The 18,632-nt window shown below is 29.9% G+C and overlaps 1 protein-coding gene across 1 annotated transcript in view; it reads right to left on the bottom strand.

Moving 5' to 3' along the window:
• The window catches only part of LOC105204975 (suppressor of lurcher protein 1), a 486,519-nt gene that overhangs the window by 292,829 nt on the left and 175,058 nt on the right, over positions 1 to 18,632 (bottom strand). Inside the window, exon 4 of the mRNA XM_026137763.2 lies at positions 14,841 to 15,055. Within this exon, the coding sequence (XP_025993548.2) occupies positions 14,841 to 15,055 (215 nt within the window). The remainder of the gene's footprint in view (positions 1 to 14,840; positions 15,056 to 18,632) is intronic.

Below are 18,632 nucleotides of genomic sequence, written 5' to 3'. Positions count from 1 at the left end.
CAATAACTTTTCAATAATATTGCATTAACATTACTATATTATAGCAATATTGTTACAATGTATGCTCTGTATAATTATAATACATCAATAACATTCAAACCAAAAAATCATAATTCTTTTATTACAGAGCACGTGTCAAAATAAAATCATTTTTTGAACGTCATTATACACACACCTCTAAATATTTGCAAGAAAAGGTTTCCAACGTCACAATAATTCCGCTGAAAGTCTCTCTCTCAGTCTTATTCCATTAATTGATATCAGACTGTTTGATACCCAGTGAAAAATAACAGGTTAAAAAGTCAAATCAACATTTATAGACGTCTATTTGACGTCTTTTCAACCTGCATTTCTCACTGGGTATATAGTATTAAAATACTACTAAATTCAAGTCTGATGTTGAAGATCGATAAACTTTATCGATCTTCAACATCATCTTACAACATCATCTCCAACATTATCTTAGTTTTATGCCAATATTGAACCAATATTAACATGACAGTACCAAGTATTTCACTAGTGCTATATCAGTATGTATATTTAATACTAATGTCGCTACTGAATAATACAGTTTGGTATTGAATTAGTATCTCATCGTGGTATTCAATTTCCACTTGGATAGTACAATGAACGATAAGAGTATAAAATAATAATAAAATAGCGTCGATTATTCTTCTGAATGCAGAGCACAAATTGTTGCGGCAAACCGCTCGCTAGCCAAACGAGCGCGTATGTGTGAACGCCCATGAATGTCGAGATGATTTATAATGTTCGAGGTCCTCCGCGGCAAATCTTTCTGCATTAGCTATTTTCTTGAGTATTAATCTTATAGTTCAATCTTTCTTTTTCATCTCGTCACCCGTGCTCTCCTTCCTGAGTTAATCTTATTACGTAGGTTATTTTCCGCAAGGACGACACAAATTTTCAAGATTATCTAGTTTAATTAGAAACAGATTAGATCTTGATGCATCGATTTCTATTTTAAATATGAATGTAGAAAACAATCCTACATATTCTAATTTCATCAAAAAAATTGATTCCGACAATTTTTTCTCTTCTTTTGCTGAAAATTATTAATATTCTCATTTTTTTGCTCATTAAATTTTCAAGTAAGTTGCAATACAAAAAATATACAGGGTGTTCCATTATTAAAAATATACATACCCTGTTTCACAAAAAGAGGTACAGTTACGGGGATGGTTATGAGGATGGACGAGTATCATTATCACATTCGAAATTCCATCAAAAGAATATTAAGTTTAAAATTAATATTCTTTTAACCAATGATTAATCTGCTGAGTTTACATTTGAAACAATTAACACACGTCTTAATCGTTATTTTATAAATGTACAATCAAACAAATAAACGGAAGTGATAATAACAATATTAGTGAGGAGCAAGCTCCTTGGTTTGCTATACCATATATTCATAGATTATCAAATAAATTTAAAACTATTACGAATAGTATAAATATGAAAATTTTTGATCTCAATAAACTAAGCGGATATATAAAAAGTATATAAAAGTACATAAAAACGTTTTTCCAATAAATTCAAAGAAAAACGTGTACATTGTGCAAAGATTGTGACGTATCTTATGTAGGCTAGACTGGTAAAAAATTAAAAGCGAGAATATTTGAACATTATAATCACATTAATTAGAATACCAATCACTCCCTGATTACTGAACACAGAATTAATTTTAATCGCCAGTTTGATTGGAAGAATATACAAATTCTTGACAATGAATATTATTTATGTAAGCGATTAATATCGGAAATACATTCATGCCAGAGGAAAAATAACAATCTTAATTTATAATCGGATACATCATGCGTAACTATCAGCGTGAAAATTATAGGGAAAATTGTTACTTTAATGTTTTTCTAAATGTGATTAACTTTACTTCGTTTAATTTACGTAAATTTTATTGTTTGACACACTACACTTAATTTATTTATAATACATTTTTATTATTTGACACATTACACGTTTATTTTTATTCTTACCTCTAATTTCATTTATTTATATTTTAACCGCTTGACTAGTCTTACTTTTCATATTATTTATTTAACCGACTTGTCAAAAGTATATAGAAATACATTGTACAAGAGAAGGTGATAACAATAGGCGAAAGGGGATCAAGATTAGTAAAATAAGAACTTCCCAATAAGAACAGGATTGTATAATATACGTTTATTAAACGTAAGTATGATGTAAAATAGGTATAGGTATATGGCAAATACAAATATAGACAAAACGGTTTTTATACGTTAATGCAATATACGTTTATAATAATCGTTTTTATTACATATATATGATACGAAACGTATTTTATATGTTGAAAAATGGTTTATAAAATACCATAATTGTATCTACGTTTATAATACGTATAGAAATAATATCAAATACCATCATATACTAAATAAACGTTTCTTAAATACTTTTGTAATTTGCAAAAGTTGTCCGTTTAAATAACGTATCATAAAATGCCAGAATTTTATCTACGTTTATAACACGCATAAAAATACTGTCAAATATTATTATATACTAATTAAATAAACGTTTCTTAAATACGTTTATGATTTGCAAAAATTGTTCCTTTAAATAACGTATCAAGAATATCCAAATATGATTTATTTTTCAAAAATGTTAATAAAAGTTTAAGCGTAAAATATATTTATACGTTTTCATCGCAGCAATATTTAAATGAATAATAAACGTATTTTATACCACATTCAATATAGCTAATTAAAGGTTTATTGAAGATGTATATCATTTATGAAATGAAAAACATTTATAAAACGTTTTGGAAATACCGAATATAGTTAAAATCCAAGACATTCAATTATTAATAGTTATTTTCCACGTAAAAACATATTACGTTTCTTTTGACAAAAACATATTACGGTTCTTTCGAAAATTGTGCGATTTGTTTTAGTTTTGAGTCTCAAAACTTTTCCGCGACGCCAGCCTTCGCGGCTTGTGCAGCTTCTGCTAGGTGGCCACGCCGCGAAAGATCTTCTCGTGAGTCGAATTCGGCCACAGGCGTTATATCTAGGCGCCACCGCAAACTAATTTTCGTTTCGTACCTCAGTGAAACTTTTGGAAGCTGCTTGTAATAATTTCGAGACGAATTACTCTCATTCTTTTAAAATGTGATGTATATGTAATACGCTGCTTCACATAAAATTTACATTTTTCCATATAATTAACGATTTTTATTGTTATTTATTTTGTTACATAAATTGAATGTTTAATTTTTATTTAATCTTTTTTTTAATGAAAAGGATACAAGAAATATTTTTTTTGTAAACTAAACAATTATTACATATAAATTATTGATTTATTAATACGTATTTTATACGACTACATAATTCATTATTTATTTGGTTCTCTAATCCGAATATAATTCGTATATGCTTAAGGCTCCTGACTCCTCAGCCGAGAACTCCGCATTGATGGTAGCGACATTTCGTCGCGGACAAAATTAGAACTAATACACGTGAAACGTGACAGATTGACGATGAAATGTTATCGTGCATGTCATTTTGTTATTATGTGTTTCATTGTAAAAACATGACTTGTCTCGTATTTACCAAATTCGTAAAAATGGACCGCGAGTAAAGTTTCTTTGAATTTTATACATAAAAGTACATTTTTCACTCCTTTTAATAGCTATCCGTGTGTTTTCCTGTCTGAATAGACGTCACTTTACGTGCTTTTTACGACTATTTACTGACTGCTAGGCGAAAAAAGGATAGTCGTGACCGATATTTAGAAGTGTTTTAAAGCCATCTGATTAGTCTGTTTTATCCAAATTGGCATTATTTAGGAATGGCACGTCGGACAAAATTATGTGCCCATGTGTTTTTCTGTTTCAATTGCTTCACTTTACATGCTTTTTACAACTATTTACTGATTGTTAAGCGGAAAAAGGATAGTCGTGACCGATATTTAGAAGTGTTTTAAAGTCATCTGCTTAGTTTGTTTTATCCAAATTGGCTTTATTTACAAATGGCATGTCGGACAAAATTACGTGTCATTTCACGCAATTTCTCGCTTCTGACGTCACGACTTCAATATGGCCGCGGCGAGTACTCAGGAGCCTTAACGTTTAAATAATTTAATAAAAATTAGTATGTGAAAATGTTTCTGAGACGGTTAGGGAAATTAGATGTGTTTCAAATACGTTTAATATATTAGGTTTACACCATACAATAATATCAAAAATAAACGTATATTATACCATTTTGTTTTTACTGTGTTCGGTGTTTTTTTTAATACATTCAGTAATATTCAGTTTATAACATGTGCTTGTGGGTATAAGAGAATCGTTTCATGATATCGTATTCAAGTAATACTGAACACTTCCGAGCTTACGGAATTAGTTGAAGCTAATGTATTGTCCTCATTGTTGCCATTATCACTTTCCCCCCTTTTGTGAAAGGCTCCGTCTCTATAATTCTTCATCCATTCTCTCTATGTCAATGGATTTGACTAAAGTATAATATTATGTACAGACTTATTATAGTTCAGAAACAGTATTGTTCAGATACGTATCATGTCTCTGTAAAATTTATTGTGTATTTATAATTTAAATTACCATGCGGAGTTATAACAAAACTAGAATATGTATATTTGTATCCAAAGCTTCTCTACATTTTCTCATTCTATCCGAGTGAATTAAATTAGACAGTTTGTTTAATTAACATAACGATCATTTTGAGTAGATCGTCATATACATTTTCAGGAAGGATATTTCATTTCCTTTGACATTACACGTTATAATTGGACGCTACTTTGGATTTGGCAACCTGTTAGTGATTCAACCTTTTAGATTGATGATGGTTGTATAATTATATGGAATTTTTGTAATACATTGCTTTGAGACTGACTTCAAAGATAATCGAAATGTTCGTCTTTTGATCAATTATATTTATATTGAATAAATTTCGAAATCGTTTGTGACTCAATTTTGCGTATTAATAATTGTGTAATTTCGTTGGCCTCGTTTAATTTTCGAAGTGTTTAAATTTTGAGAGTTTTATATATTATTAGAATTATATAATATTTAAAAAATATGTTTAAATATTTAAAAAACATGACCTATTTGCATTGCATCGATACTCGAATTCTCGAAGTTTATTGTTATCGCTTTTCCGATGTGCTGATTGGCTCTCATTCAGCGCTTACTTCGTGAACGGCTGTCATTACGGAGATCGCGTATTTTGACTATGTGTATTGAGAGTGTAGTATTAAATTTGTAATTTGTATAAAATTATGTAATACGAAAAATTTTGTAGCGCGCGCGTACCGCGCTACAGAATTTATTTTGTCTAGTTTAAAAAAAATTTACAAACACATTGTTACTTTATTATATATATATATATATATATATATATATATATATATATAATTAAGTATTACAAGTTGTATTTTTTTTTAAAGTAACTACGTATTTTCTTTACTCATTGTTTTATCTCATTATTACGTATAAAAGAATTGAGGTACAATTGTTAAAAAAATTAATATAATAATTTACGAAATATTTATCGTCGAAATATGGCACATAATATTGTCAGGATGTAAAATATTTCCTAAACTATTGATTTTCCTATAACTTTATCTTAATATTTTTATACGCAAAATAATTAAATTTTTATACGCAAAATTTTTTTTCGAAATGCATTGTTTTTTTATATATTTAAGGATACTTTTGAAATATAATTTTATTTGTATACACCGCGCGTGTATACGTTTGTTAATTAGATGCTTGAAGTACATATTGGTAAAGTTAATAATTTGGTATTTCTCATTGAGCTTTATCCAAAATTAATCGCTGTAATTACAGATTCTCGAGTGTTTTCATCTGAAATTAATTTTGAGTTGATCGATCGTTCATCAGACGACCTACTATCATGGACAAACAGCAGTCGAATAAACTTGCAGCTGAGATTTTCGTTTTTCAAACTACATCCGCCCGCTTGTGCGAAAGTGTCAATATTTGTTTACGTTGTTATGGCTGATCAAACTTGCACACGTTACTGTTTCGTAATTTCCATCGGGGCGCGATGAAAATCCAAGCTGCGATTTCGCGTCATAGTTATTCCCACGCGTATGCAATTGAATTTCGTAAATTAATTGCGTAATGACGCTTGCGATTCATTATCAATCTATCCGCTTCGGTGCAAATTAAGGCAATTGAAGCGATTGAGCCCTGTTCCGATACGTTTGTTTGCAGTGCTGCATATGGCTTGTGGATCAAGACAATGCAACGGTTAAAATAGGATGTACTGTTTCATGTAATATTCACATGTTTGAACCTTTCCATCATTTCGGCAGCCTACCATATACTTCGTAAATAGCATCCGCATTAGCGGATAATGCGATTTTGCGAAAGTTTGTTTTAAAATTACGTTTAGTTAAATCATGATGTTACATTTAGTGAAAGAAACACGAGAAAATAATATTTCAATGTAATCAGATATAGTATAACTCTATCGAAATATTCGTATATTTTAATAAAATTATAAAATTCAGGTATAACATTGTAATATACATAATGTGTGCCTCAGAATTATATAAATCATATATATATTGTTCGACACTGATTTTATCTGTGGCTCGTGAAATATTTCTTCCAATGTATATTGTGATGCTAATAGTGAACGCTGTCTTCAAAATTTATCTATCAAGTCACATTTTCAAGAAAATTGCAGTAATGTAGAACTATTGGGAAGAAATAGTGATTTTGGTAATATTTGGAATAATATTGAGGTTAAAGAAATTTTATTTTTCCATTGTTGCCTATATTTTCTTAAAGTGCCATTTTTTACTTTCAAAATAACCTTTCTTATGTTTCTGTACGAAATTTTAAGACCAAGTTACAGGTTTGAAATTACCGCCGCTTACCGAGATCGGGGAAGGTCCACTGTTCTGCGTTTTGTAAACTAAACAAACAAAAATAAAAGATGATAGATAAAATGAAAATAAATAGTAAAAAAAGTAAAAAAAAATTAAATAAGAAAAAATATAAAAAAGGAATGTAACAAAGATTGTTTCCACGATTGTTGGTGTAATATGAAAACACATATATTGTAGTTGAATGATCTAGCGAGTGTTATGTTAATCTCAGAATATCAAGTTTAAAAAACACAAATCATGTAATTGTAGTACACGTAAAAATAAAAGTGCCTGCTAACTAAAATATGAAATTCACCAGCTATACATGATTATGCCTATTTTCAAATCGACGTAACTTGGTTTTAAAAAATCGTACGAAAATAAGAAGAAAATTCTTTTGAAAGTAAAAAATAGCATTTTAAGATAGTTCAGACGAAATTGAAAAAATTAAAATCTTTTAAACGCCATTCTAAACATAATTAATATCATTATTTTTAAACGCGGATTCAAATTGTGCAACCAAAAATCTTCGAGAAATGACACTCTACATACCAAAAACAGAAAAAGAAGTTAAATTTTTGTGGACAGTGTAATAAAAACATTTAAAAAAGTATATAAGCATTCAATTGCGGGTAAAATTAAAGAACTTCTACCGTCTAACAGAAAGTGTGTAAAAGAGACGAAAGAAGTTTAAACAATTTATTTACAAAGTAATAGTAGTTTCCTACAGAAAAGTTTTGTTGTTAAATTATTTAAAAATTTAGCTAAATGCACATTTAAAATAGAACATAATTTAGATAATTAAAATAATTTTGTTGGGCGCTCAAATTGATTGCTAAAACGTCAAAACTTTTTGCAGCATTGCTTCTCGCATTTGAATATCCTTTATAATTGTTTCGATCGTCCAACAAATTTGTTTTTAAATCTGTATTCAGCTAAATGTTTAAATACTTTAGCAAAACAGTTCTTTCTGTATTGGAAATGCTACTTTTAAAAACAATGTTTTCATAGGTTGTTTATGTTATGTTCCTGAAATTATGTTTAATATCTCGTGATAAAATAATAAAAAGTTAAAAATGTATACACAATAGACAATACTATATGTGTTTCATTTCTCGCAGGACAAATAACGCACACAAGCGAGCGAAGTTTGGTATATGATCAACATTCAAAGTGTTTTCTTGCTAAAAATATGTCTGATAATGTTTTTAAAACTGGACAAACGTAATATTCCCCTTTCGAATAAATTGTTTTAGTGTTTAAAACATTATATTGATCTATATACATCTTATTTTAACTAAAGCGCCTTCTCTTTCCTACGTTTCATTAACTTTCTTCATCGCCAGTAATATTCGTCCTTACGGTAAAACTCATAATGATACACGAAGTTGTTTACGAGGCCATGAAATAGATAGACATCTCGAGTCAAAGTTTCGTACCATCAGCTTGCTTTCCGTAAGGCAAGATTTACGTTAACTCTCGACAGTCTGAAAAACTTTACGAGTTTAAGTACTTTTCGTATCAGATGTCTCTAAGGTACGAGAAACCGGAAAATACGCATGGCATTGCAAGGTGGGATTGCATAAGAGAGATCATATAGTGAATTTCTACTCCGATGGGATCTACCGAAAATATTATCAAGGATTTTAATAATCAAATTATGCGAAGAAACTTGCGAATACTGCAAAATATATTCGCACGGGATTTCAATGAGCCTTCTGCCAGAAATCAATCTTGTGCTTTCCCTTATTTTGTACTATTTCGTGGTTGTTATGATAAATAAATTATGACAAAATAATTTAATTGTCAAAACCGACAAATTAAACCGAATTTTACGTTTATTTTACGCTTTATCACACCGTACAAATTATACCAATTTTCAACAAAACCTTTTAACGAAGCAATTAAAAATCTTACATCATTAAATTTATCGCAAGCTCTCTTAAAGACATTCGAGCGCAACGAAATATGTATTAGTTTGATGCCTTTTAATTGCCGGAAAATATAAAATGGATCCTGATAACGGAATATCGAGCTGAAGTCGATATCTCTCAACGAGCCCGACGCTCTCCAAGTAATTAGCCTGGCGGCGCCGCAGGTAAGAAAACTTGTGAAAATAGTCTAGACTGAACTTCCCGGTTTATAATCAATATCGCACAAATAGCCGAAGGACTTTCCGACTTGGTCCACATTTCCTTTCTATCTAGATTATCGCAATTATGTCACATTTTATCAGTAGCGATAAGCATTCGGATTTGTTAGAATTTTGACTAAAACTTTCCTAATTTCTGATATCCCGAGGGATATAATTATTCCCATATTATTAGCTTGTTCATTGTGAGTAATTATTGGTATTTCTCTATCTACGTTTTGAGGCCAAAATTACAATTGGAATACATTTTTTTTTTCAATTTCCGATCGTATAAACATGGATGTAATAATTCTCGTGCAATAACATAGCACGTATAATAGCATATAGAAATTTGCTCATCAAACTCGTCGTGTTAAACTTGAGGTAATTATCCAAGGAAAACGGGAATATCCTTGTTAATCTCTTGCGAGCGTGAAACGATATTTTTAGCAACCGTCAAGGAGACGCCTTCGCAATCTTCTCATTAATTGGCGGATTTGGTTGAGATTGAGATTGTGAGCGAAGAAGCGTAATAAATGAATTAGCTTGTAGCAATATAACCACTATCTTATCAATTTTACCGCTTTAAGATATTTTAGCTCTAGAAAAGTACCATTATTAAAGAGACAGTAGAAAATGATAAAAAATTATAAAAATTAAAAGAAATTAGTAAGCACAATATACAATTAGAAAAATCAATAAATTTAAAATTTGTAAGTTTTAAATTCTTTTCATTCTTTGAAAATTATAAGAAAAATGACACATAAAAATGACATTATAATATCAGCAACGTTTTTTATATATTTATTTCATTCAGAAGTTTATATTTTAAAATATTCTACAAGAAAATCCCTTGTGTCGACACTTGTTTTTGCAGTGACAGTTCCTTTATTTTCAGAGAACCTTTTATTTTCATAAACTATCTAATCTTCAGACGCGGTTTCCGGTAAAAGGGTTAAAAAAAAAAAATGAAAGAGACCTTCTTTCGTTCAGAATTTTAAAACAAACAACTTTTACGCAAAATATTCTTTTGCGTTCGTTTTCTAGAAATTTAGCAAAAACTTTTTAGAGATAATTTACCTTACCAAAAAATTAAGTAACGAGCGTAGAAGTGTTAGATTTTTAATCCGGTGGTTAGAGAACTATGCTGACTAGCTTTAGCCAAAATTTTCTGTTTTCAAAAAATGTTTTTTTTTTTTTGTATCTATTGGAGAATATTGGGAATTTGAATATTTTCGAAACTACCTCTATGTTTAATTGAAAATATTTTTGAGATTAATGTTTTATCATCGTCTATAATTGGCATATAATTTGATTCAAATTTCGAGGACTACACAAAATAAGTGAAAAAAACATGTGCTTTTGCTGACATTCTTTTTTGTATGATTTGAACTGTGTTAGAAACTGTGTGTTGTGTTAGAAACTGACCATTAATTTTACATATTTAATTAGTTCATAATTTGTATGATTACACGTTTAGATAATTTAAAAAATATGTTAATTTGTAAAAACACGTTGGGTGGTGAAAATAAAAATGTGAGATTAATATAGATAAAAACAAAATATTAAAAACAGGTCTTGGAAATACAGGGAACAAGGATATGCCTTTTGTCGATAGCATCATTTTTCCCGCTTATACGCCAACGACATGTTCGCTGGATGATGGATCGAACAAAATGGATTCGTGACGTTTCCCGGGTAATAGGGATGGCACAAGTATATTTTTCTTATGATACGTCAAAAGCTTTATCCTACGTTTAGTTATATATTGTCATAAAATACCGACAAAATATATAACATTTAATTTATAATATTATATTGATTAAATATAAATATTTTAATAATTGTGATTTGTCGAGTACAATACATAAGAATTATTAAATAAAAAAAAACCATCACAACTTTCAATCGATCTTTGTTATTACTTTTATTATTAATTTTATTATCCTTTACTTTCTTTTTTTTTTAAATCTTATTTTCTATTGTCTATGTCTAGTAAGAGTAAGAATTAAAATTGCATAAGAAAATGCGTAGAAATATAAAGCGCGAGCATGATTTATAGTTAATCTCGAGAACGATGATCAGATTGGCACTAAAAGCAAAATGCACGTTTTGTCGCACCTCGGGAGAGAGATATTGTGTTTTTTATCATGGGGAGTACAAAATTTTACGTGGAAAGTTGTAGGAACATAAAGAGGATCCCACCGCAGCCTGTGGAGAAAAAAAGATGCAGAAATGATTCCAAATTGTAGAGGGAACTCTAACCCACCATGGGAGAATTATGTCACTGTTATTCGTGGCATACGTAAGCCGACTGCATACACGTGAGCAAAATAAAAAGTTCGCGGGACAGCATGTTTAAAGCATGTGTCGGGCAGTTATATACGTGAAACGCTTACTAACGAACCGTCGGTTTAAAATCTACAAAATTTTTATACTAGTCGTACGGCCTGAAAATTTGCGACTTTAATTTCGTGAAACCGCAGATAGGTTCCTATGATGGAGAAAAATTTTGTTAACGATTTATCGTTCAGAAGCTGCTACTAATTTCGATGGTTCGAGTTTCTCAAGCATATACTTTTTATGCATATACTACATACATATATGTATATACATATAAATGTAAGGAAACTTACCAAATTTTTATCCCCTATACATTTACAAACACATACACACAAAAGTTATTTTTGACATATTTCCCATTTGATACTGATTTGTACACAAAGAAACGTTGGAAATTGTAATTTATTGTAGTATGAGGTATCTATTAGTGCATTTAAGAGGATTCTGTTCTAAAATCATTCTGTTTATACTGACAATTTTTTTAGCACACTATTTTTTAAAATTGCTTTTACAGATTTCAAAGTCCTTTCCTACAATTAAGGTATAGGCACTAATATAGTCTAAGTTCATTGATTTGATTGTATATCGAAAAAAATTAAAAAACTCTTTTAGATCTGATTTACCTATGCTTCTCCCTATATGAAGTCTACAGTTGTAAGTAAACGTATGCTAATACTTTTTTTTGTACAAAAATGCAGTGTATTTGTACAAAATAAAAATCAACAAATGTAATCCGAAAATGCCAATATCGCAGTTCTCAGTGTTCAATAGTTTTCTAGAAGAATTTATAAACATTTATAAGATTCCCCAGACTGCGCGTGGCATTTTTGTTGGACTTAAAACATAGCTTTCAAGAAGCATTTTGAATGTAATAGCACAAAATTAAATTGTTAATCGATTTTATAATTTTTGATACTTAAATCTTTATTACTTCCCCTTTATCCCCAAAAAACTGTAAAGAATTTATTGCGAAAAATGTTATCTTGACCAAGGTTTGAACCTGGATTCTCCACTACTTTCCAGGCGGGACTTTTAAATAAATATGGTTCGGAATGCGGGTTATACGAAAAGACAATAATGTTGAGTTCTTAAAATTGTTCAAATATCTAATAAAAAAGATTAGTGTGCTTGAAAATTTGTACACGTAGGCAACATTGACGTAGTAGCATGTACACAAATATGCATATATTTGCTACATGTAGAATGATTTTGCTAAAGTATCTAAAAATTTATTTAGATTCAGATTTGAAAATAATTTTGTTAGATTATCAAAATAATCTAACAAATAATTAAAATAATTATGATGGACGTTCAAGCATGATGAGCAATATTAAAAAAGATTTGACATTTTAGCAATTAAACGTCCTATACAATTATTTTGACGGTTTAACAAAATTATTTTCCGATCTGTATCCAGTTAAATTTTAAATATTTTAGCAAAACTGTTCTTTTCGTGTAGTGACGAATTAATGTTTCGTAAATCGTACGCATGCATTGTAAATATATGTGTAAGTTGTTTAATTGGTAAAATCCGTGACTTTAGCATCCTCTTAATGCATATGTTGAATCTTTTACCAAACAAAATCCGTCAAATAATAAATTAATTTATTATAAACCTTTCTGCAAATATATCTGTATATATATATACATATATAGGAGAAAGGGGGGCAAATCAAACCAATTTGCAGTTTTTGCTTTCTATAAGGCACAATTGAAGTCCGATCATAAAAACCGAAGGTGCCGTTGGAAAGATAATTTAATTTTTTTTTTTTGCTTAAGACTGCTTTAATGCATCTCTCACCTGTAACTATAATAGAAAATACAAAAATGCTTTTTTGGGTCCGATTTGAAACCACAATTACTTCGGTAAAACCGTTTCATATGTTCATATGTGTGTATATGAGATGTGCGTATACCCGATGAGAACAGGTACATGGAATTCACGTTCCTTTCACGTGGATCATTCAAGTGGAATCTATGTAACCAATCGAGTGATGTTCCACTCAAAAATGGTACTAGAATTCACCTCGAAATCTAACTGATGTTTCGAATTCTTCTATAAATTTCCTTAAAATATCTGCATAAATATTATATTATTACACCACATAATCCCAACGAGCAATACAATATTTTTGTAATATTTTAAAGAACATTTTTTGCAATAAAAACATTCTATACTCAGGAGTTTTTTTTTCGGAAATTTCGAAGCGGAATTTACCAAGCCGTGACCCGGTGAACGATGCTTAACCTTTGCAACTGCTGCGAACTGATCTCTCGCAATAACCTGTGAATACTTTGTGCTGATACGAGTATATAACTGATAGACCACGTCAATTATATGTTATCAAAAAGATGAAACATATATAATTAACGGATCTTATTTATATAAACATACATAAAGTTATAGTTTTTTACTATTTTCACTAATGCGGTATAGCATCTCGAATAACTTTTCTGTTATTTATTTAAATAAGAATGCAATTAGAATGCAATTAGAAATGTTCATATAATACAATAGTTAAATAAAATATGAATAATTTTATTAAAATAACATAAAAAAACGTTTAAAAAATATTGTCTGCTCATTGGGATGTAGATCGTGATTTTTTTATTCATCGAACTATTCCGTCTATTGATAATATTTATGTTTCTTAATAATACTGCGCTCAAGAAAAAAGAGATCTTAGATTTGAAAATCAAAAGAGCACAGGATAAGTCGATATAAATTTTTATTCCCATGAAATCCACATTGCTGTCTTCCATCTTAATCTCCGTCAAATTTCATAAGTAATTCTACGTGAATGAAACGTATTAAAATCTACATGGAAGCGTCCATTTAAAATTCATGTGGATATCAAGTCGATAAAGTCCTATCCACGTATTCTACATAATACACGTGGATAGAACGTGGAATCTACGTACCTGTTCTCATCGGGTATATTTGTTAATTAACGTCATCTGAAGACAAGCATATTATCAAATCATTTGTAGCAATTTCCTGAACTTTGAAATTATTTTCTAATCGAGCTACAGAATGACTTAATAGTGAACTTCAATGAGTTTCATAAAACGAGATCTAAAATTTCTCGATAAACGCTCGAAGTTGAATGAATTCGCTCAAGCCAAACGAATTTTCCAGACCAAGAAACGAAAAAGTTACCGTTAAAATATCATTACTCTTAATACAGCTTATATTCTGTCCTAAGCTTTCCAAGAATGTGCAATGGCTTCGTTTCACCGGAAATCAATTTTTGATACAAGTGATTGCGCACGTTTCATATTCGACGGCAAAAGTTTCAATCTTTATTGAAATTTTTGTGTATGTTATTATAATCTTAATTATTTTATACTCTATTTGCTACTCTTTTTTACTGGTATCTTCACGATTGATTATTAAGCTATTACATTTCTTTATCATTGAGGTTTAAGAAGTTGATCTTAGAAAAAAACTTCAACTCACGTCTGTCGATAAAACGAAAAGTGCCGGAGAAGCCAGTGGCATTAGACGGTGGACCCTCAGTATGAAACTCCAGAATGAGTGTCGATCTCGAACTGTAAAGAACTTGCGGGGTGTCACGCAGTTCTCCGCAAAGCACATTGGACCAAGGCGTATACTCGGAAATGCCTTTACTCTCCAGGTGTAAAAATAACTTCAAGTAATCTCCTTTTGTACAACTGAAACCAAAATTTAAACATACAATTAATATAATGTACAATACAGGGAAAGGTAGGGCAAGACAGAGTAGTTAGGGTTAGATGACGAATAAAAGCTACGTTTTCATAATAAATCATCTTTACTTTTATATCTTTGGATATTAATTTTTCAATATAATTGTTATGAAATAAAATCTTCAGAGAATTATAAACTTTATTAAAAAAAAAATTATTTCTCTTCATCTTACCCTACGGGACGAGGTATTCCCGTGGGTAAGATGGGTTATACTATACATATTAAAAGTACGTTATAATTTAATACTAATGTCACAAGTAAAAAATGAGATAAAATTATAAAGAAATTGTACAAAAAAATATAAATTAACTTAATAGTGCAGCTGCCTACTTCGCTGGCTCGTGGATAACTTTCAATAACCGAGAGGTCACATTTAACGTACATATATGCTCAATTGTGATTTTTGCATTTAAATTGCGCGATGCAGGGGGTACTCTATCTTATTTTGCCCCATATTTCCCTATATATATATATATATATATGATATATATGTAATAAATATAGTATTAACTAGGGAAATTAATTTTAATTTTCAATATATTTTGTCATATTGTATTTAGACAGAAAAAAAACAAAATCAATAGTAGAAAGATATATGCATACATATTAAGCTGTTACATAAGTTTGTTCGGATTTTTACCTTTTTTACAATGAAACAAAAAAAACTTTTATTAACAAAAATGTATTATTTATTATTTTCTATCTCTTGCAGTATAAAATGTAAGTTTTCGTCCACTATAGTCGTTACCGTAGCCGTGTTGGTTGTTACAGGCGTTCCCAATTTTAAACTCCTTTTCTGAATCGGACAAACATTTGTATAACACGATTGGTAACTGCAGATGTTTTGTAAACATTGCACATCTGTCCGGCTACTTGGACCGCGATTTTTCCTTTCCGCAAAATAATACAGTATGATGTGCTTGTTTTGTTTCTCTATTTTATTTTGCATAAAATTCACTAATAAAATCGCTAAATTGAAGAAATTCTACACTAAAATATAGTATTACCACAACTCTACAATATAATCAGCGTTAACAATGGATTTTTTTTCATCTAATCTTTCTCTTCCTGTAAACGCGCCAAAATCCGAATGAAACTTATGTAATGATCCAATTATATATATGTATATGTATACATATACGTCACTATACAATAACCGACATTTAGTAAAAAGAACTGTTATATAAAATCATTTCCAAATATTTTTAAAATACATTTTCACCCTTAAACACATAAGTGGGTCTAAGAAACACCATATGAAGTTCCCAACGTTTGCTGTGTAAAGAAGTGAAATAGGAGGTTTGGACCAAGACGTAAAAAAAGTTTAAAATCTCTTCTTCCGATTAATATACTTGATCAACTTTTTTAGTCAACTAAAGTTTGAAATGGCACGGCAGCAAAGTTTTGTTAGGATCAATGGGACCCATATAGTGTGTGAGTGAAATTTTTTTGTTAATTATGTTATGTAAAAAACTGGACAAAACACGTTCAAACAGGTCCGTTGGAGTATGTTACTCTGTCTAAAGTTAAAATATTATAGTGCCGTGAAAAAGAGAACTTCTGCGTAAGTTCCAAAATATATTATGAAACACATCAATTTTTACTTTTAGACACCTTGAGTTTGTCAAAAATACCTTATGTTTGCCTTGATACGTAACTATATTCTTTAATAGGAATGGCAGCGACATAATTTTTTTTGAAAATATGACTCTTTAGCTTTAAAACGCCGTATTGTAAAGTCTTTAAAAGTTTTTTGTTGCGAAGATTGATTTTCTTTTTAAAGTGGATTTTTAGACACTCAAAAATACCTCATCTTTTTCTTGTTAGATAATTATATTTTTTAAAAGGAATGACAATATCATAATTTTTTTTTTTGAAAGTATAACTCTTTAGCTTTAAAACGTCATATTTGAAAGTCTTTAATAGTTTTTTGTTGCGGAGATATGATTTTTTAAAGGAAAAGTGGATTTTTGAATAATTTCTTATTTTTGCTTAATGCCCAATAAGAACAGGATTGTTTAATATACGTTTATTAAAAGTAAGTATGGTGTAAAACAGGTATAGGTATATGACAGATACGTAGGTATATAGGCAAAACGGTTTTTATACGTTAGTGCAATATACGTTTATAATAATCGTTTTTATTACATATATATGATACGAAACGTATTTTATATGTTAAAAAATGGTTTATAAAATACCATAATTGTATCTACGTTTATAACACGTATAGAAATAATATCAAATACCATCATATACTAAATAAACGTTTCTTAAATACTTTTGTAATTTGCAAAAATTGTCCGTTTAAATAACGTATCATAAAATGCCAAAATTTTATCTACGCTTATAACACGCATAAAAATTCTGTCAAATATTATTATATACTAATTAAATAAACGTTTCTTAAATACGTTTATGATTTGCAAAAGTTGTCTCTTTAAATAACGTATCAAGAATATCCAGGTATACTTTTTAAATACGTTAATAAAAGTTTGAGCGTAAAATATATATATACGTTTTCATCGCAGCAATATTTAAATGAATAATAAACGTATTTTATACCACATTCAATATAGCTAATTAAAGGTTTATTGAAGATGTATATTATTTATAAAATGAAAAACATTTATAAAACGTTTCGGAAATACCGAATACAGTTAAAATCCAAGACATTCAATTATTAATAGTTATTTTCCACGTAAAAACATATTACGTTTCTTTTGACAAAAACATATTACGGTTCTTTCGAAAATTGTGCAATTTGTTTTAGTTTTGAGCTCAAAGTTCTTCCGCGACGCCAGTCTTCGCGGCTTGCGCGGCTTCCGCTAGGTGGCCACGCCGCGGAAGATCTTGTGGGATGTTTGGTCGACGCGTGGGTTGTAACCGCGAATATATGCCGGGTCCCACTACTATGGCATAGGTTGACAATGACACACAGCGATTAAGAATGTACACCCAAGGACTTTGATTCTGTCCATGGGGAAATTTTCCAAACTGAGAAGTCGCTATCTTTCTACATACTTACAGTTCATGACTAACGTAACGACCAATAAGCTCTAGTCATTTTATTAATCATGAACTGCAAGTGTAGAAAGTGGTGACTTCTCAGTTTGGAAAATTTCCCCATGGAATCAAAGTCCTTGGGTATACGTTTATTATTACAGTTTTTCCAACGACGTACAATGACGAAGTTTTTACAAAGATGAGGGTACGTTCTATATACTACTACAACCCGAAAGAGGAAGTCAGTTCGTAAGCGCGATGATTGTGCCATTACGTCACTGGTTTTTTGTCCAGCGTTTGTCATTGGTGGAGAGAATCTCCACAATACTCCCCCCCGAGATTTAATGATACTATAAGAAAATTAGATAATAACATAAAATATTGTGTAAAATATGACTCGGAGAACAAAAGATAAAATTGAGAACAATATAGAATATGATTTGAGATAAAATAAAAATAAAAAAATATGAGAACAAGTTAAAATACAAGAATACTTAATACTATTTAGGAACTTAT

Source organism: Solenopsis invicta, chromosome 16 (genome assembly GCF_016802725.1).
Source record: "Solenopsis invicta isolate M01_SB chromosome 16, UNIL_Sinv_3.0, whole genome shotgun sequence".
Classification (NCBI taxonomy): domain Eukaryota; kingdom Metazoa; phylum Arthropoda; class Insecta; order Hymenoptera; family Formicidae; genus Solenopsis; species Solenopsis invicta.
This window is presented reverse-complemented; position numbering and strand designations above follow the sequence as displayed.